The sequence below is a fragment of the Mollisia scopiformis genome, assembly GCF_001500285.1.
Source record: "Mollisia scopiformis unplaced genomic scaffold LY89scaffold_6, whole genome shotgun sequence".
In the NCBI taxonomy this organism is placed as follows: Eukaryota; Fungi; Ascomycota; class Leotiomycetes; order Helotiales; family Mollisiaceae; genus Mollisia; species Mollisia scopiformis.
Window position 1 is genome coordinate 521,998 of NW_017263586.1, and position 20,193 is coordinate 542,190.

The window sequence follows — 20,193 nt, forward strand, 5'->3', positions numbered from 1 at the left end:
AATCTACAATCTCGTAAGTACCGATGGGGGTTCATCGGTGCTGGAAGTAGGTTGAGGCAACGGAAATGCCAGGGCGAGGGGCAGAGGAAATGAAAGACCTGGCATGAACAGCGGCACTTAGAGTGCAGAAATCTCATGGCAATGATCAGATTGACGTGCTGAGATTTTGCCTGAGCTAGACGAGAGGAGCGTAGGAATCTGGGGCTGCTACGGCAGAATATGGACAAGTGGGAGGATGTGGTAGGACAACGATGAGCGAGTGATGATGGGATGAATAAAATAAATTGATTGAGCCTCGTTTATACGTAGTTGAGAAGAGAAGATGGAGCGAGCGAGTGAAGTGCATGTCGTTATTTTAGCGCACCTCGCGTAATAGACAATTAGGTTTAGCGTGTCTCCGCTTAATGCCGAGTCTGCGGGACCCTGAAGCGATCTGGGCGGCTTCCCCTGAAAGTGCCCTGAAATGCCCTGAGCGGGGTGGCATCCCGCCAGTAGCGTGCTGTTCTGCACCCCGAAAGCGCCACCCCGCAAAATGCTCCGGGGCACCTGACGTTTCTTCCAATCTGGCCTCATCTGCCTCCCCCATGATCTGACTACATAGCCATATATGAATCCATTTCATCCACCACATCCACCACCACTCTTCAACTTCATCTCATCTACGGCTCGCTGCAACCGCGATTTACCCAGATTGAAGACATGCCAAGGTGCTGTTCTTCGTCTGTTCCGTGCTATATCAGTCCACGTCTATGATTACATGATTTCCGGGTCCCAGCAGACCTTCTCATCACAGGCTCAGCCGCTTTTGGCTGTTCTAGTCGCAGGCCTCACGATGACTCCATGACAAAGGGAAGACTCAGTCGGGCACGCAGCACTTGCTCATCTCTGTGCTCTCGCGTGTACGACTCAGTAAATGAGAGCTGACGAGTCTCGACTAGTTCGTACGTCTTCTATTTTCTTCGCTCACTCTCCCATCATGAATTTGCCACGAGCGTTACACGAAGGCGACTAGGATGCAATATAGGGCTAAACGTAAACATTCCGGTTATCCAGGAATGTCCAAGAAACGCCCAGATCTGATTTTTATTTGCGGGGAAGTATAGTGTGAACCTGCGTGTATACGTTACTTCCGTTCTCGAGCGCGAGGCCGCGCCAGCTTTCTTTCTACACCTAGTCATCAGATACCAGATTTTTCGCTTCTTCTTTTATATATTCGTGCGTGCTTCTGTGAGGAAGTGAATGCTACTTGACTATCCTGTCGAATCATTTGTCCTGCATACCATCTCTTGGCGTTCACGATGTTGCTCCCATCTTGCATCTTGGCATCGGTCCTATGCCTACCATCGGCTTTTGCTTTCAAACATCACAACAGGACAGGAAACCACACTCATTTTCATGGCACCGAAACTATCCTTCTGAACCATCAATCTGTGCAGCAGCCTGCCAAACCACTACCTCTTGGCCTTCTCCAACTGAATCAAACGTCTATCTCCGCCAACACCAGCTTCGTTCCTACTGTGGTTACTCCTGCAGTACCAGCCACGTCTGGCACGGTCGACAGCACAGTTTTGGTTATAGCACGGGACACAACCTCGGCTTATTCGGCATACTCCGGCCTAAATGATCGAGGAATCCCATACTCTGTCTTAACGGTACCTCAAGCCGGTGCCGCTCTGCCAAGCCTTAATGACACAACAACTCATGGAAACTACGGACTCATTGTTGTGTTGTCAGAAGTCAGCTATGACTATGGAACCAAAGGATATGCGAGTGCTTTGACAAGTGCTCAATGGCAATCTCTATATGCTTATCAAGTTGCCTTCGGTGTTCGAATGGTGAGACTCGATGTAGCTCCATCAGCCGACACTGGAACACAGTCTCTTGGTGCGTGTTGCACTGGTGAACAGTTGGTCTCAATCTCAAACGCTTCTGCTTTCCTCCAAGCCGGTCTCAATGTGTAGGCACCCCATATGAAGAATTGATTGATCTTTTGCTTACCCAAAATAGTGGAGCTGGGCTCACCACAAAAGGATTATACCATTATCCTGCCAAAATCACCAACCCAAAGATCGCTTGGGAGATTGCACAATTTGCTCCAGCGACAGCGGACAATATCACTACCACTACCACTGCAGGTGTCATAAATGTCATTAATGGGCGACAACAAGTATGTATTATCTGATAACCTAGACAGTTCAAGTGTCTAATTTTTACAGATGGTTTTCTTCATGCCATTTGCAACAGATTGGTCATTGACCTCCAATTTCCTCCAACATGCATGGATTACTTGGGGAACAAGAGGCTTATGTATGTGCTCATGATCTTGCTGTATTAATCATACTGACGAACGTAGTTGCGGGATGGCGTAGAGCAATGTTGAACACACAAGGTTCGTCTTCCACGATCCCTCTCCTTTGCATTAAAATACAATTTCCAGTACCAATGTACTAGAAACCACCAATCCACGCTCTCAAGCCGAACCTTGCTAACGTATCTCCACAGTTGATGATATGTTCCTGTATGTTTCCTCTATCAAAACAAGAACATGCTGAACTGACCAACAATTAGCGAGACACCCATGTTCGATACCGGAGAAAACTTCCGTTGCTCAGCTGTTGATGTTGCCCATCATGTCACTGTGATGGCAGGTATCAACAAGAGACTCAATCCAGGTAGCAATTGGTGGATTGAGATTGGACACAATGGTAATGGCAACCTTGAGGTCAGTCACCTGCATAAAACGTGCAAGAAACATAACTCATTTGACCTAGTCAGCCGATCCTTCTGGAAGCGACGTAGTCTGTAACCCAGGTCCAAGTAAGTGCTCTATTCGGTTTCTATAAGTGATCTTTTTTTTAGATCGATGACTGAGAAGGCCATGTATTTTTTCCTGTTGTTTTGCTAACCGAAGCAGTTGAATACCCCGATCAAATTGATACCCCATTGGAGTTTGCTAAGCCCTTGGGCTCAGGTTCAAGCATATGGCCCGCCAATGCATCTCTTGAATATGGCAACTACACTCTAGCATGCATGAAAAAGGACCCATTGCTCGTGTGGTGGCAGCAACCTGCCAACCTCAACGCTTTCTCGCACATCTCTCACACCTTCTCTCACGAGGATCAAGACAATTCTACCTACTTTGATGTAGTGCGAGAGCTCACCTGGAACAAGGCTTGGTTGGAGCAATCTGGAATCTCAAAAGCTAAGAAGTATAGCGGCACTGGAATCATTCCTCCTGCTATCACTGGTATGCACAATGGAGATGCTTTGAAGGCTTGGTATGAGCAGGGTATTGTTCACGTGGTTGGAGACAATACCAGAAAGCCTCTTCTTAATGCTGTAAGATGATCCTGATTAAAACTCAACTTTCGCTAGTACTGACGTCTCAATCAGGATAACGAGCACTGGCCTCTGATGTCTACAGTGGCCTCAAATGGATATGCAGGTATCCAAATCACACCTCGTTGGGCCTCCAACATCTACTACAACGTAAGCTTTCTGATATGTGTCCATCTTCTAGTCCATCACTAATCGAAAACAGTGCAACTACGCCGACTGTGTCGTAGCCGAATGGAAGAACGTTTCCAAGGGAGTAGGAGATATGTACACCATCCTTGGCATTGAGCAAGACACCAACACCCGACATCTGCTCGGTCTGCACCATGACCCATACATGTTCCATCAAGCCAACCTGATGTACGAAGATGCGGATTACTACACCATGTCCGACGATATCACCACCGTGTACTCGCTCATGGAAGTCTGGGTCGAGACCGTGATCCGAGAATTTATTAGACTGTACGCCGACTCCCTTCTGTACTCAGCCACCAACTAACCTTTCTCACAGCGTCAACTGGCCCTTGATCACACTCAAGCATGACGATGTAAGTACCTCTCTGTTTCAAAATAGAGGACTAGACTAAAATGACCTAGATCAACGCCTCATTCCGAGACCGAATGACTCGTGATGCATGCAAGCCCAAGATGACCTGGGACGTCAACCCCACCACCGGCGCCATCTCAGCCGTGACCATAACCTCGACCCGCAACATCTGCTCCGTCCCCATCCCCATCACGGTCCCAGCCAGCGTAACTGACACCCAGAACTTCGCCACCGAGCAAATTGGTCATGATCCTTTGACCATCTGGGTCAAGATGGCTGGGCAACCAGTTACGTTTACTCTGAGCAAGCCGGTTTCAATTTACTAGACATGGTACTTAGCATGCAATGGCGAGAAGTATGAACGAACGTGTGTGGCCTGGTGGACTAAATTGGCATTGTACTTAGGCAGGGAAGGAGGGGTTGCATTTGGGAGGATTCATAATCGCATGATTGAGGGATCTCATTACTTTTCTTATCTACCTACCTTATTTGATTATATAAATTCTATTTCTATACACACCTACATAAATTTTACATCAACCAAGCAAGCCACAAAGATAAGATCTCAATATCGATCTCGATCCTACCTGGTGCACACAGACAGCTCTTTACAGAAGAGATAACGGCTGGATATTACGATCGGAAATTCTTGCCTGAGGCGCATACAAGGTTTTTCGGATCGAAGAATGGATGTGTTTGAAAGGGGATTCTTCGAGCCGAAAACTCCCTTCGCCACTTCATTCCTACCTAAACAGAATCAAAGAAATAATTCCAAGCTTTCTCCTCCTCGCTGAAGATCCAAGATTCAAATCCACCTACTTACGGTCCACACACTTACCTCATCCACGACGCTCACCCTAAACCACCGACTCTCCACACCCACCACCCCTCGGTCCCGAACCCCCTCCCTGTCCCTCAACTCAACCCACATGCACAGAACAAAAGAAAACGTCGGCGCCAGCCAGAAACCAGAACCAAAACTTTTTCTTCTCACAGCACTCTAAACTCTATCTCCCCTCTCCCCTCTCCCCCTATCCCTGACCCTGGCCTTGTCCGCATACATGCATGCACCTATCCCTTATCCCTCCGCATCCCCAATGCCCCAACAAATCCCTTGGCAATCAGCCTGATCTTCTTCCCCAGACCTACCGAATTCCCTCGATTCCGGGCCTCGCGACCTCTCATCGACAAGCCCACCAAGCCAAGCCCACCCTGATCGACAACTCCCTAGTGCCAGGGTAAATACCCATACCCCGTCCCGTTCCTGAAGATCAGATCCTGAAAGGAAGGCAGGAAGGAAGGAGGGAAAAGAAATTCCGGTCCGAATCGGCACTTGGGGGGTACGTATGTGGGGCCGTTACAGTACTGTACCTGTTCTGGTTATTTCAGCCTCGTGGGTACGTGGCGGTGTTTGATTTTTCTTGGTTGAGATTGAGAGAAGATGTTATCTGTGACGAGCCACGGGGAATGGTAATGAAAGGAGGGTTGGGTGACGTATATGCTGGTTCTTGGGGAGAGATAGGATGGGAAACGAAACGAACGGAGAGGAATTGTCCGTGATAATGAGTGATAGTGAGCGAGAGATAATGGCCTGGTTTGGCTTGGCTGCGTGGATGTAATGTAATGTGATTGCTACCGCAATATTGTGAATCGGTGATGCCCAATATTCAGCTTTGAAGTCCTCCCAATAGTTTCCTTTTTCTTCTGATTCATTCCCATGATCTCCTGACTGTATCCTCACTTTCGAACAGTCAGACAAGACATCGCTTATGTCGTCTGGAGGCATATTCCCCTATCCCCATGAAGCCCCGACATCCGAGCAGCACCAGCACCGAACATGCAGCTGCAAATTGCGGCACGTTCTCCTCGGAATAGCGATGATTGGGGTCGTACTGGGCGTTACACTGGGTCTCGCACTGGGAATCGGTCTCAACCGACATGCGATCGCCTCCCCTTCTCCCACCACCCCATCCATCACCTCCGCTTCAACGAACGACTCCACAGCAGCAACGTGGTGGAAGCCGCCGATCGGACTCAACAGACTTCCTGCCCTCTGATTACGGCGCTCCGCTCGTCGGCTGGCCAGGAGAATGGTGGTTGAATACCAGTTCACCCAACGTCCGGAGCATCATGTTGAAGCGTCTCGACCTCGCCGCCACGAAGGGCTGCGATGGCGTCGATCCCGACAATATCGACGGGTTCAAGAACGACAATGGCCTCAATCTCACTCGAGCTGGTGCCATTAACTACATCACGTTCCTGTCCGAAGCGGCTCATGCGAGAAACGTCTCCATGGGGCTCAAGAACAGAGGGGACCTGGTAAAGGAAGTGATTGACGAGGTAGAATATGCAGTGAACGAACAGTGCGTGAAATACAGAGAGTGCAAGATCTACCAACCGCTCGTCGCGAGCAACAAACCCGTTTTCCACATCGAGTATGAATTCGACGAATTTCACCATCAACGCCACCGCGAGCGCCGATGCCTTGACGCTGATTTGCGATTACAAGCAGGCCGCCAATTTCTCCACGATTTTGAAAAATGTGTCATTGGATGACTGGTTTGAAGCTTGCTAGCGTAGCAGATGGGGGCGAGAAAGAAAGAAAAGTTGGTGGTGGCCAGATTTGGGTTCTCGTTCCTGACAGGCAGCCTTGTTCATGGAAACCCGTTCAGCCTATATTCAACGGATGCAGGCTGAAAACTCCCATAGATGAAAAACAATGAAAGAAGACCATGGACAAAAATTTTTCGATCGCGAAATTTCCAAAATGAGGATCTCCGGAGTGCAGCAAAGCAGGAGCATATTCCGTGCACTCGTGATTATGGTGCGGATGGCGAAAGTATGCTGATAATTGACTCACAAAACCATCATTTCTTGTTGAATTGTTGAGGGTTTCCTCAGTCGAGATGGAATTCAGCCAAAACTTCCAAGTTCTCTTTTTGCATCTGAGTACGTACCCCCAGAAACTTCGGGCAGCACAAGATGCAACGGCGGGGCTTCCTGATATTATTCAACGTCAAAGAGAGAAGGGAATGTGAACGTGCTCACCATGTTTATATGTACGAAGTAATGCAATGTAATGGTCTTGCATTAATGCGGGGAATCCAATATCCATCATATATCTACGACAAACCTAATGCTGCATCGTCCTGGATAGATTGAACAATGAACAAACATCGCCAAGGCGAACATGCATCTCTTGACGTAGGTTGCCAAGACGAACTTTCCTTGACAGAGGTCGGCATAAGCAAAACTTGTTGACAAAGTGATCGAAGAAAGTATTGCTCGGGCCCGAGACATTGGAACCTTATCGCCAAGGCAGGTAATGCTTGTAAGGAACACCGGTAGGTGAAAACAGCCACCCTTGTTCTTGTGGGGTATATCCATGATGGCAAACCTGAAGCTGGACCATACGGCAAATAGTGACTTGTGTGGATTTTTCCCGGGGCGGCCTAATGTTGCACCAAGCCTTGGTTCAGTGCACGCCATCGTGAAACGGCCAACTTGGAAGTAACGGTCAGCAGCGAGCTTGACCAGAGAATCACATACCGCTCGAGAAAAACGCCATTGCCGGCCCTTGGAAGTAGTAATATGAGTATTCGGATGACAGGGCCGCCGAGCTTGCGCCATGACTGGCTCGTATATGTTGTCAGTATACCTCCATAATGCGCCGAGAGGAGACGAGATGAGACGAGGTCGATTCAGTCGAGAGCAATAGATGGTGCGAATGAAAGCATAACATTAAAGAATCTGATATGGTCCTTCAATGCCTTTTGTATTGTCCAGAGAGCCCTTATCAGCGTCGTCAGTCAACATCAAGATAAGAAGATCCTCTCCTCCTGTTGGCTCTGTACATTTCTCATCCCACGTTCGCGGGATACTGTGGAAGCACAGAACCGTTAAGATGGTGGAGGCGGCTGATAGATTGGGCTCTGCTTGGAGAGGATCTCGCTGGCTGATGAATACCCGATCACAAATTCAGCCTCTGCAACAAAATAGCCGCGATGGAGAAGTGTGGTGCTAATCATCTCGTTTATCGTATCACGAGACCAACCTTTAAGAGGGGTCCATTGGCCTATTCGTGAGGTGAGATCAACCCCATGAAAGATTCAAGGCACTGAGTGTTACCGACTCGCAAGTCGACTGGTTCGGGTATCCCGTTTGATTAGTGAGGACAGATCCTGGAGATGATCTAGGCCTGGAACCGCAGCACTTGCCAGGCCGGCATATGTAGTGACTGAAAATCCTGTGGCTAGTATGTCGAACCTGCATATGATAGATCTCACTGCTGGGACGGTGGGGAGGCATCCTTGTTACCCCAGATCAAAGTTCATTGAACATCGGAACGATGATTTTGAGAAAATATGGGTAAAACTCACACTTCGATGAGCTGAGGTCCATGTTTTCTCGTTCCACAACCTAGACCGGGCCGGTTTATCGTTTCCATAGCAAAGCGCACTGTGGAACCGGAAATCCTCCTCCATCAGGTACCAAACAGATCCTAGCCTTAGAAGGCACTGTGCGCTCGAGAATGGGTGACCCAGGTCGTAGACAGTTAATTTGCTCTGGGGGATGTATGCCAAGCACAGCGTTCCTGACTTTGCTGTCCCGGGACGTCTCTAGAAGTCTGCAGAAGCCCTGCAAAGCTTAATTGTGAGTGAGATAAACGCGGCGAATCCCCAGACAGTAACAACCTGACGCGTAACGCTGCATTTCCAAACTTGTTCGAAGTGCCGGTCGAGGAAACCGGGAGAAAATGCATCGAGAAAACTTGACATGCTTCCGAGCGAGTGCTCCTTTACCATTCGGGCCATGATGACGAATCTGCTGTGCAGATATACCGAAAGAGCGATCCAGCCATCCTGTTGTGAGAAATTTTCTCAATCTGATAGTTTAAGATGCGCATCTCGAGGTAGGGTGATACCGGTAACGTCTGCCCGGAACCTGATCGCCCAGATCGAATGCATCCTACAGGCACAATTCAGACGAAATGACTAGGACCAGAACTGTTACAGCATCCACGCGTCTGATGCTCGATGCATTTTCCCAGCAATTCAAAGGAATTCTAGAAAGGGGACCAATATAGCACTTTCTCACCCAATATGCTGCAAAAATATCCACGGCTGAGCGGGTGAAAGAAACCTGGAGAACGGCCCCAAATTGGAGTGACCAGCATCACTCGCGAGTAATTTATCACGCGAGGTGACCACGTTCTTGCGAGACTGATGGCAAGGAAAAGAAACACTGTGATCAAAATATCTATCCGTGCTGCACCTCAAAGCCGAGCCATATAAAGACATGTACAGAAGAGTTGACTTATGAGAAAACTTTTTCAAGCATCACAGCAGATTGCGGGGTATAATTCAACAATGCCTGGCAGCACAGGAAGTGGCGCCTCAAGCCCAGAGCGCTTCTCATCTGGATCGGACTTTGGTGAGGTTGATACGCCCTTCACCGAACGATCACTGCTTTTCGACGACATCGACCTCGATCTTGTTCAAAAGTCGGTCAATGCTCCATACATTCTTGTGGTCGGTGGTTGTGGCTTCATCGGCTCCCACACAGTCTGGGAGCTTGCAAAGGCCGGGTATAATGTAGGCGCCTTCTTCCGTCCCTGAGGTAACCATCAGTTCTGATTCCCGTTCCAGGTCGTAGTCATCGACAACCTCAGCAATGCCTTCAGCTCCGTCTTCGATAGGATTGAAGCGATGGTGTCGAATCACTACGAGAAGACACCAGAGCGCCGGCCGTGTCTGAAGCTGTATCAAGCCGACTATAGAGACAGCAAAGCAATGACAGCGATTTTGGACGAGTACGAAATTCCAGCTCCTTTTGTACTGAGTCCAGCAGAATCGGATCTTCGAAAGCGCTCCAACATCACCGGAGTAATCCATTTCGCAGCCTACAAGGCTGTGGGAGAAAGCATTAAGCAGCCTCTGAAGTATTATGCCAACAACGTCGGAGGCATGATCGATTTCTGCAGTTTACTAGGCGAATACGGAATCAAGAACTTCGTATTCTCATCCTCTGCTACCGTCTACGGCACCGTCGCAGATATCGGAATTCCATTGCGCGAAGAGTACTGCAGTCAACAAACGACAAATTTCGTTGACGATGATGGCGAATCAAAAGTAATCCATTCGGGTAGCTCTGGACTGACAAATCCGTACGGACGAACCAAATGGATGTGCGAAGCTATCCTGAGTGATTTGGCCTATGCAGACCCAGAATGGACCATCACAGCGCTTCGATACTTCAATCCAATCGGCTGTGACGAATCAGGGCTTCTGGGAGAGGATCCTCGAGATGCTGCAACCAATCTCATGCCCGTCGTGCTAAGGGTCATCACCGGCGCCTTGCCCGTTCTGAGCATCTATGGTGATGATTATGACACGCCTGACGGAACGGCTGTGAGAGATTATATTCACGTTACCGATCTTGCCAAAGGACATTTGGCCGCGCTCAAGTCCCGAGCGGACCGGGGAGACCACGGTTTCCGAGTATATAATCTTGGAAGTGGTCGTGGATCCTCGGTGCTGGAAGTCGTTGACGCCATGGAGCAGGTTTGCGGGCGAAAAATCCCAACTCGGATTGTGGGTAGAAGAGAAGGAGACGTCGGTTCATGCGTAGCTAAGGCACGAAGAGCCGAGGAGGAGTTGGGATGGCGGACTGAGAAGACGTTGGAGATGTGTTGTCGGGACGTGTGGCATTATCTTTCGGGCGCGGCATTGGTGTCTTTATAAACTGGCTGACTGGGGCGTTTAGAGTGGGTCATGCAATGTGAATATAAGTACGAATATAATCAAACGCGTAACATCTACTTGATCGGCGTCCAGCATGGGAACGAAGGTGGTCTCGTGGCTCGTGGCAACTGTGCGATCATCGTTTGGATATTGCTTGGCGTCACTTTACGGATCTCATTGGCTCGCTTACAAAACGTGATGTCTTCTCCTCATCATTTTGCGTCTCGCATCTTGATCGGGCAGTAAGTCGTATAGCTTCAAAGAGTCAAGCTCGACCACATTGTACAAGCAATACATTGGTAACGTTACAAAAGGCTTCTAACAGCCGACGAATCCACCACCTTGAAGGGGTATCAACAATTTCCTGGCCCGAGCTCGCTCATCCTAATAACGCAAAAACTACCCTAAACGAACGGAAGGATGTACCTATCTACTATTTACAGAGCACATGATTATGCTAGACCTATTTCTCAATAACGGAATTCTACCTTCGAGAATCTCCTCTTCACCAGCCAATTGCGCGGTGAGGTTGGAATAAACATATTTGGGCGCCACATATCTGTGCTCTCCAGTTGGCTCAATGACGTCTCCTCGCGTTTTTTGGAGTTCCAAGGTTGACTGTGTGCATTTTCAAACAATGTTGCAGAGGGAAGGTTGATGTGAGGGCGGGCTTCCCACATGCTGCTCTCTGGCAACGTTGCTTGGCACGTTGAAGGTGCGGTCCAGGTAAGGGCGCGAGACGGCAATGTGGAGGTGTTGTGGAGCCAGTGAATGTTGCGCTCAGCGCTCCCTGAACCTGTTCCGAAAAGCTCGTTTGAGTTCAGGCGTGGAAGAGCCGATGGTCGGGAAGGAGAAGCTTTCTTGACGAGGCCACCTTTCATGTTGGCGAACATATCAGGCAACGTTGAAGAAGAAGTGGTGTTAGCAGCCCACATACTATTGCTATCCTTCACTTGCAATCGAGGTGATTGGCTGCGTGGAGTCCATGTCTTGGAAGATACCACGACGGCTGATTGAATCCAGTTTCGTTCAGTAGAATCGGATCTGGTTGGTTGCCAAAACGTCTTGGATTCCAGGACAGGTAGATCAAGTCCTTTTTGTGCAGTAGCCTTTCGAACAGGTCCAGCATCCATGTCTGTGAACATATCTGGCGAGGATGGAGATGAGGTGGCCTTAGCTGACCACATGCTAATATCACTGCCTTGTGAGGATGAATCGCTGCGTGGAGTCCATGTCTTTGGAGACTGAACTGGAGTTGATAACATCCAATTTCGCTCGACGGTAACAGTATTGGCCGGCTGCCAGAAAGTCTTGGATTCAAGGATTGGAAGTTCCACTACTCGTGCAACAGTAACCTTTCGTACAGGCTCAGCGATGATGCTTGCCTCTAGTGCTGCCTTGCGGGGTACTGAACTCTCTTTCGACCACATCGAGCCTGACTTGGATGCTGCAGTGACTGGAGATGAAGTCCACATGCTTGGTCGTATCACCTTAGAAATGTGACCAATCGCAGCGGGATGGACATCATATGTGGTGGAGACGAGCGATTCAGTGAAGAAGACTGGATGTAAAACCGATGGATCGTACTTCTTTGTAACGTGTCCGATCGCAGCTGGATGAACGTCCTTGATATCGGTAATGAGAGACTTGGTAAAGAAAACAGGGTGCATGACAGCAGGATCGTATTTTGGAGAGGCGTGTCCAATCGCAGCAGGGTGGATATCCTTAGCGCTTGTTGCGAGAGACTTGGTGAAGAAGACGGGGTGCAACACAGCTGGATCATATCGTTGAACCTTCACTGGTCTTGGGATCCTGCTCTTGGAAACAGCTTCGGCAAGAGCATCCGCCCACATAGCTCGCGAGCATTGAGGACGTTGAAGTCTGGGCTTTGAAGAAGTGATAGCTTCATTGAGTGCGGACGTCCAATCGGCCTTCCTTGCAATTGGACGTGGCAAAGATCTCTTTGGTGTTCCAGCAGCAATGGCTTCAGCTAGAGCTTCATCCCAATTGGCACGGAATGCGACAATAGGTCTGTATTGGTGGCGAAGGGCTCTGTGTGGTACAGGAGCTGAATCCTGAGCTACAGTGCCTCTTCGGAATCTTCGAGATGGTGTCTTCTCCAACACAGGGGTCTTTGCTTCCCACATATCACGAGATGCAAGAACTCGAGACTCTCGGACTGGGGCTAGAGGGGTGTTTTGACGAACTGGAATCTTTGATGCGGGTTTCGAGTCATCCACGGGTGAAGAGTCTGCTGGCTTCTTGCTCTTGCCTTCCCACCATGTTGGAATCGCCAGTGCTGAGACTGAGCCCCAAAGCGATGAGGCTTTGGTGCTAGTCGATTTGACAGAGGAAGAGTCAGAGGCTGGGGAAGAGTTACCAGAAGAGCTTGCTGAGTAGATTGAGGGACTTTCAGGTCGAATTGAAGACTCGGAAATCCAATCACGCTCAAGGGGCAACTTGTTACATCCACTCCACAGCTTGGTTGATGTCAACTGACTGAGCGGTACTCTGGTCGTACGTGGTTTGCAGATCATGTTGATCGCAGCTGGGGCAGAAGTGGTTGTTCGGAAAACTACTCTTGGTAAGGTGGCATCAAAAAGACCAATTTTTTGCGCCTCCACGATCTTAGAAGTGGGTGCCCACATCACCTGCGCACGGGGAGAGCGAGCAGCACTTGACTTCGACAACCATTCAGTGGCTTCTTCCATGTTCTGAAGACGAGTCCACAGGTTTCGTGAAGAGATGCTTGGTGCAAGGACAGCAGCTGGGCGGGGAGTCTTGGCCATCTGGATAGCAGCTGGTGTTGCGTCCGTGGTTCGAATTACCAAGCCCTCGACGGGAGTGAAAAGACCAGACTCGCGAGTTGGAGTGGATTCTGGCTGTGGTGACCACATAGCACTTGATGGTGGACTAGAAATGTCCTTGCTTGCTTGCCACATGCTCGACTCTACGGGTGACGACTTCTCGGACTCATTTGAAGCCCACAATTCTCTGCTGGAAAGGACTGGCAAAGCATCAGAGGAGCGGGCCTTTGATCGGACGGCATCATCAGAAGCTAGAACCATCGCACTCCAAACACTAGGCTCAGGTTGTGGTAAACCAGTGCTGATATTGGGGATTGCAGATTCGGCTTGACTGGCCCAGAGTTGAGACTCTGTTCGTTCGTTCATGGCAAGTGGTCGAATGGGTAGGTTCATCACGGGAGGTGGGATAGCACTGTCCTCATCATCAGACTCATCAAACTCCTCTGCAATAGCCTGACCACGTGCAGGCGGTAGGAGACTCTGCTTCGATGGAACATCTTTCGAGTTCAACAAGTTTGCGATCTCCCACAGTGTGGTTTCATCAAAGTCGTCATCACTCTCAGGGTCCATCTCATCTTGGTCCTCGTCGTAATCATCAAAGAATGAAGACGAGTATTCTGATTGCTCAGAGTTCTCCAATTGCCGGGCTCTAGCTTCGAGATTTGCGTTCAGAGCAGGACCAGCGAGAAGAGCAGGGTTGAAGGCAGGTTGGTATACAGGTTGATCAGACTTTTCTCCCCATGGAAATTGGAAGATTCCAAGAGTGTCTCTCTTGTTTGGAAGAGGGACGGGGCTCTCGACTAATGCTGTGTTAGCTTGAGTATACAAGTGCTTTGGGAAGTACTTACCAATATCTGGGAGGAATGTTACGCGCTTTGATTTGCGTTGCGGTCGTTGTGTCACACGGCGAGTCACAATGCTTACAGGTCGGACGAACTTCGAGCCCCACAGTGCTACAACAGGACGCTTGTTTGCAGCTGTCTTTGGCTTAGACCAGAGATCAGTGCTGGAGATAGGTAGTGCAGATTGAGTGCGACGTTGAACAGGTCTAACGTTCATCGCTGGAGGTTCCGGTGAAGCCGCTCTAACTTGAACGGACTCGAAGGGTGGGTTCCACATCCGACCAACCGCCGCCTTTGGTGTAGGTAATGGTTGTTGCCATAGAGTTGCAGGATCCTTGCGAGGAGCTTGGAGAAGTTCTTGGTATCTCGCGGCTTCCAGCTCAGACTCGGATTCCGTTCCTGCATCCGTCTCCATATCTGTCTCTGATTCGCCGGAGTCAGGTGGGGTTGGGCTGCCTAGTTGATGTGACTTGGAGACCGAGAGGAAGTTTAGACTCTTCTTTCTCAGTAATTGAGGTGCATTCTCCATGTACTCATTCTGAGCCTCAGCAAGACGTTGCTGCCAGACACTGGCTCTCGAGTTGTCAGAGCTCTCAGTTGATGTGGTGCGGCTCGACATCTGACCCTTAGAGCGGTCCGTCATGCTGCTTCTGATGCGAGCACGTCGAGATAGAACTCTAGATGGGGTGCGAGATGACCTTTGAGAGGACTCACGCGACATAGTCGACTCTGAGACTGTCTCTGGTTGAGGAGAAATAAGTTGAGAGGTGCTTGCAATAGAATCCCGATCGAGATTGTTTTGCATCTGTTGCCAGTGGTTCTCCTGTTGACCCATCTCCAATTCTAGATTCTCAAGGAGACGCAGTCGATCGGTTCCCATGGTAGTACCGCTTTCATTTCCGCCAGGTAGACCACGTATTAAGGAACCGACTGATCCACGACCCGGCTCTTCGAAGCGCTTTAGTTGAGCTTGGATCTCTGCAATAGCCCGCTCGGGCGAGTCAGCAGGAGGTGATGGCTCAGCAGGCCTCACTACAACTGTTGCTTGTCTTCCATTTCTGTTCAGCAATAAGGGAGTTGGTGGAGGCATCTTTCTTGACTTCCTCATCTCCTTCCGCTCAGAGAAAGTAGGCAACTCATCTCCAATCCTCTTATGCCATCCTCTCTCATTGATGGAAGATGGGGTCTTATCACCTGGTAAGGCTTCGCCAGCATCCAAGAAGAACGATCGTCTGTTGTTGTCCGCTACATTGTCGACTAAGAATGATTGTCTGTTTTCTTCAGACTCAAGCATAACAGTCATGATCTCCTCTCCGTCTATTGCATCCTCGCTATCAATAGTTCGGATAGAAGGAACAGTGCTAGATTTCTTGCTATCAAAAGGCTTGATGAATGTTGATCTCGCACTCGAAATATTGACAGCAGGAACATCATCATGGACCGAACCCCAATAGGTAGTCGCATCATCCTCTGAATCAGCATTTGTTGTGACGGTAAAGTGAGATTTCCTCATATCATCAAGAACAGATTGTCGTTGCGGCACTCCTAGCAAAGCGTTTCTTGGCTCCACGTCCTGAGCCGGGATGCCGGGGATCCAGGTCTCGCCCACCTCATCAGCTATTGTTCTATATGTATTTGCGCTGAAGCGGTAAGCTTGCCGTTCTGACTCTGCTAATTTGACGGATTGTCGCTTGGCGGATTTGTTCGGGATGGTTGGCGGTACGGTGTCGACGAGGAATTCAGCGATGGTGGTACGTTTTGAGGCTCTACGAGCAGCGGCTTCTTCTTCGGTAGGAGATTGTGCTTGAGGCGAGTCGGACATGAACACTGAGGGAACACGGGGGAGAGACGGGACTGATGAGCGCCGTTGCCGAGTTGTAGCTCCGCCTGGTGGTGCGGGGAAAAGTAATTCGATCTTCTCGTCGAATGTCATGCTCTTTGTGTCATTTGGCAATAGTCTCTTCAGATCTGCAGCAGTGGTTGGTGGTGGAGGTAAGGGAGGTAGCATTGAAGGGCTCCCAGGATTGGACAAGAACATGCTCTTCCGGGAAGGTGTGATGCCGGATCCAGATCTGCTCCTTCTGTGTCCAGGACTTGGCTCGCTAGGGAAGATTGCTCGATCCTTGGACTGGTCACGCTTGTATGGTCTTGGGCGATGGATGATTGATCCAGCCGAATGCAGAGAGCTAGTCGAGTCGAAAGACCCTTTTTTCTCTGTCGCTGTCTTCGGCCGCTTTGCATACATGCTCGGCGCATCCCGAATAATAGTCTTTACAACGCTAGGGTTGTCGTAGACAATATCGTTCATGAACATAACTGTTTGCTGTGGAATAGTCATCTTTGGTGGCTCAGGAGCAGGATTCATTAATCTTGTTGCTCTAGGGTTGGAAGGTAGTCCACCTAGAGTATTCTTTCGCTGAAGTTGGACAGGCTTTCCAGTCTTTGCATCAATAACAGGCACCTTCTCAAAGTTGTTGGTCTGTCTCGGGGAACGTCGTCGTATGTCGTCCCGCCCAGGTGAGAGCGAGGCAGAAGTACTACTGCCGCTAGCTTCCATCGAAGAAGATACTGATCCGGGAATTGTTGGCATGGCTTCTGAGACTCGCATTGGCATTTCTTTTCGCTTCACGCTGATGCTCTTCCTCAAGGCTTCCTGAGAAGACATGGTTGGTGGTTGAGGAGCTGGACGATTTGCAATAAGCTTCGCCCTTGCCGTGGCACCTTCCCTTCGCTCCCGCTCGTTCAAAGCAGCTGTAGCAAGGTCGATAGTCTGCATCCTTGCGAATGGCTGAGCTCCACTCTCTGTGTCTAAAGTTACGGGTTGAGAGATACCTAGTGATCTGACACTGGGTTTAGTTGGCGTCTTGTTGAAATTGAACAAGCCTCGTTTTTGTTGAGCTGGAGAAGGTCCCAAGTTCATGGGTCCAGAGATGACTTTGGTGTTCACAGTAATGTTTGGTCGAATTTGGGGAGCAAGAGCGGATACTGTTGCTGCATTCGCCATTGAAGGGAACACACCGCTTGAGCCTCGATAGCCTGGTGCATTTCGCTCTGGTCGGTTTGGTCGCTCGGGAGCATCTCTACCACCAATTTCTCGAACTGTGACCTCCTCGCTCATTTTCGTAAAACCTCGAGTATCGCTTCGAGGACTATTGGCAAATGGACCACGCGGCGAGTCACGCGGAGTAGCGGAGGGGTTGACCACAAACAGTGAGCCCGATTTGGTGTAGTTGTGGTTTGAGATAGGAGAGCCGTCGTTGTTGACATTCTCCTGGAAGATCTGTCGAGAGGGTGGCATCGGTGTCACGAATGGAGAGCGAGCTTCTGGTGTAGTTATCTGTTCGCGGTCTGAGAGTAGTGCATGTGGAAACATGGTGACGATGCCTGGCTTATGTCAGTGGAAAACTCAAGTCTTCGATAGAGTTTACTAACCAACAAGAACAAGAAGGCCATTCGCAGGCAAAACAGTCCTGAGAATGAGTATAATCGTTGGAATACCTAGAATCAAAGGTACACTCATCTGAGTGGAGGATTAGTCTATGGTTGGACACTGCAGCCTGGCAAACTTACTGCAGTCCAAAAGCCAAATCCAAAGATGCTCAGCACTAGAGCTTTACTTTGCTCAGACCCAGACTTTCCACTCATATCTTGGAACATGCCCAATGACGCAGCTCGAACCAACAAGACACCAACGATTATCGCATCAAGGGCGAGAACAATGATCGCGATCGGAAGGACTGAAGTTTCAGCCACGCAAACCGGTTCAAACTGAGGCCTTGTGAATCCAACCAACAATCCACCTGCCACCAATCTTGCCAGCAGGACTCCCTGCAATATCAATCGTTCGGCCGTCAATCGTGTCCCATGTCCCACTGACCACAACAAAAACTGCTCCATGCCCACTCTCGCCAGTTGGTCGAACATCGTCGTGATGATGAGTGTCGCCTGACATCCCGTTGCCATCGTCGCTGGCAAAAGAAGGTTTACAAAGTCTATTTGCGCCCACAGGGCTGCAAATAACAAGAACAGCACGAGGACCAGCCTCCGGCCGTCCTGAAAAATAGATGATCCATGACCTCGATAGTATATGAACAGAGCGCCAGTCGCAGCTTGAAGGAGGATACCGCTACACGGTGATTAGCAGACAGCACTCTGGCAGAGGGTATACTCAAGACTAACAAAGAGAACGCCGCCGACAAGGTCTGGACGGCATCCGATATGGCCATCGCGGCGCAGAATTAAAGACAAAAGAAACAAATTATATTGATAAACCCAGTCTATGGGAGGAATCGTAAGAATTAGAGTTCATGAAATCGCATCATGGTGGTTAGCTGTCAACGCAAACTCATTGTGACCGGCGGCGACGACGACAAGCAGAAGGCCGTTGATACCAGGAAGTGGGTATGAACGAAGAGAAAGTTACGAGTATCGAGGGGAGGCACAAGTCACGCGCACGCAATCTTGGGTCTACCTTCGTACCTCCGAGGGCCACTGGGCACTCTCTTTCGCTGGTGAGGGGAGCAGCAAATCAGCAGCATCGTCAAACGAGTCCCAAGACGTAGCATAGACTCGATTGGGTCGATGGATCCCAAAACGTCCATCACCATGAGAAACTGGAACAAGATCTCTAACATTGACAACCTGCGGCATTGCCGCACTATGCACATTTGGCAAGCTCTCGGTTTCGGTATCCGAATCGATTGGTTGGCATATTCAGATTCGGAGGAGTGTGCGTGCGGACCCTGCACACCTTGTTTCACTTGAAACCCACTGGGTTTGGAGTACGTGCTCTTAACGGCGCGGCGGCCACTCCTCACCGCGCGTGGTTTGGTGGGCAGAAGTTTGGAAATGGGGACGAGCTCAATTTTCTTCAGTATGATCTGCACCAAGTGCATATGCAGAAACATATTCTGAGTTGGTGTGGTGATGTGAAGTTGTCGTGAAGGAGTGAGGTCTGAAGAAGCTACAAAAATATGCTTAGCGCGATGCAGCGGTGAAGCGAACTCGGCTCGGGACAAGGTGGGCTCCGACCTCGAGTCCTGCTTCACCTGAGCATTTTGATACATGTATTGGACCTTCGAGAAGATGAAATGTTACAGCCTCGGATATAGCAGTATAGCCTCAATTCTCGAGGAGATTATCTATAACAGTATTTGTTCCCACGAGGCACTTTGGCTGAGAATATCAGCTGAGACTTCCATTACGACGAATTAGTTCTCGGGCAAGTCCGTCCGGATACTTGCATGCTGTGGTCTTTCGCGAGTAACATCCCAGTGGTACAACAAGCTTTTGATATGTTTGTTGGCCTTTGTGGAACGGCCGATTCTCGAAGAACATGTTCTTAGAGGGGTTTCGATGTCTGGGCGTCCTAGCTGCGGATTCGAGAGAACATTGTGTTTGTGTAGCATGGACGCATTGAATAGCAGAAAATGCACACGACGTCGCATTGCATACAAACAAGAATCAATATGCTTCGGAGCAAATGAGGCTTAGGAGGTGGCCCGTGTTCTTGAATCTTAGACGATTGGAAGTCCCTCATTAGTCTCATTGTTTAATTCCTCACATCCCCAGGGGTACCACAGAACCGGCCGAGATGAGTCCCAGCAATCTGTGAAATGCCCTGATCGAAGATAATATTGAAGTCACCGGTACCAATGCTGGAGGTACGGTGATTATCATAGTTCTGTACTATTGATCCTCTAGAGCTGCGGCGTTTTGGTCGTGAGGTTTTGTCCTTGATGTGCTAGCAGGTTAGATGGGTACCAAAGGTGCAATGTGGGGCATTTCCTCATTAGCCATCAACGTTGAGATAGTGACTACCACGAACAAAGCTTAAAACTTGACCTCTAAGTGATTGGAACTTGGAGAAGTCTCCCTAGTTCCTACAGTAGTTCCATGGGACGGTACGTTGTGACGAG

General features: G+C 49.5%; 4 protein-coding genes across 4 annotated transcripts; 3 read left to right on the top strand and 1 right to left on the bottom strand.

Moving 5' to 3' along the window:
• Positions 1-1,298: 1,298 nt before the first annotated feature.
• Positions 1,299-4,209, top strand: LY89DRAFT_579580 (uncharacterized protein; the record flags this gene model as incomplete). Its single annotated transcript, XM_018209014.1, has 12 exons — positions 1,299-1,957; positions 2,008-2,167; positions 2,217-2,307; positions 2,354-2,389; positions 2,503-2,518; positions 2,569-2,722; positions 2,772-2,817; positions 2,915-3,339; positions 3,394-3,489; positions 3,542-3,798; positions 3,848-3,884; positions 3,934-4,209. The coding sequence occupies 12 exons, from the start codon at positions 1,299-1,301 to the stop codon at positions 4,207-4,209; spliced, it is 2,253 nt and encodes a 750-aa protein (XP_018074776.1).
• Positions 4,210-5,821: 1,612 nt separating this feature from the next.
• LY89DRAFT_715828 (uncharacterized protein) lies at positions 5,822-6,865 on the top strand (the record flags this gene model as incomplete). Its single annotated transcript, XM_018218228.1, has 1 exon — positions 5,822-6,865. One exon carries the CDS (start codon positions 5,822-5,824, stop codon positions 6,437-6,439), a length of 618 nt encoding a protein of 205 aa, XP_018074777.1. The 3' UTR covers positions 6,440-6,865.
• Positions 6,866-9,252: 2,387 nt separating this feature from the next.
• On the top strand, positions 9,253-10,626 carry LY89DRAFT_730468 (UDP-glucose 4-epimerase; the record flags this gene model as incomplete). The annotated part of the gene is made up of 2 exons (XM_018219482.1): positions 9,253-9,477; positions 9,532-10,626. The coding sequence occupies 2 exons, from the start codon at positions 9,253-9,255 to the stop codon at positions 10,624-10,626; spliced, it is 1,320 nt and encodes a 439-aa protein (XP_018074778.1).
• A 383-nt stretch (positions 10,627-11,009) lies between these two features.
• On the bottom strand, positions 11,010-18,610 carry LY89DRAFT_443229 (uncharacterized protein). Its single transcript, XM_018207560.1, has 5 exons — positions 18,455-18,610; positions 17,846-18,401; positions 17,708-17,795; positions 14,282-17,659; positions 11,010-14,233 (listed from the first exon to the last, which is right to left on the bottom strand). The coding sequence occupies exons 1-5, from the start codon at positions 18,499-18,501 to the stop codon at positions 11,097-11,099; spliced, it is 7,206 nt and encodes a 2,401-aa protein (XP_018074779.1). The 5' UTR covers positions 18,502-18,610; the 3' UTR covers positions 11,010-11,096.
• Positions 18,611-20,193: the final 1,583 nt, after the last annotated feature.

Coding starts and splice junctions, on each gene's coding strand:
- LY89DRAFT_443229 (XM_018207560.1), bottom strand. CDS start 18,501: ATGGCCATATCGGATGCCGTCCAGACCTTGTCGGCGGCGTTCTCTTT. Junction 17,660..17,707: donor TGGCCTTCTTGTTCTTGTTG/GTTAGTAAACTC, acceptor GACATAAGCCAG/GCATCGTCACCATGTTTCCA. Junction 14,234..14,281: donor AACATTCCTCCCAGATATTG/GTAAGTACTTCC, acceptor ACACAGCATTAG/TCGAGAGCCCCGTCCCTCTT.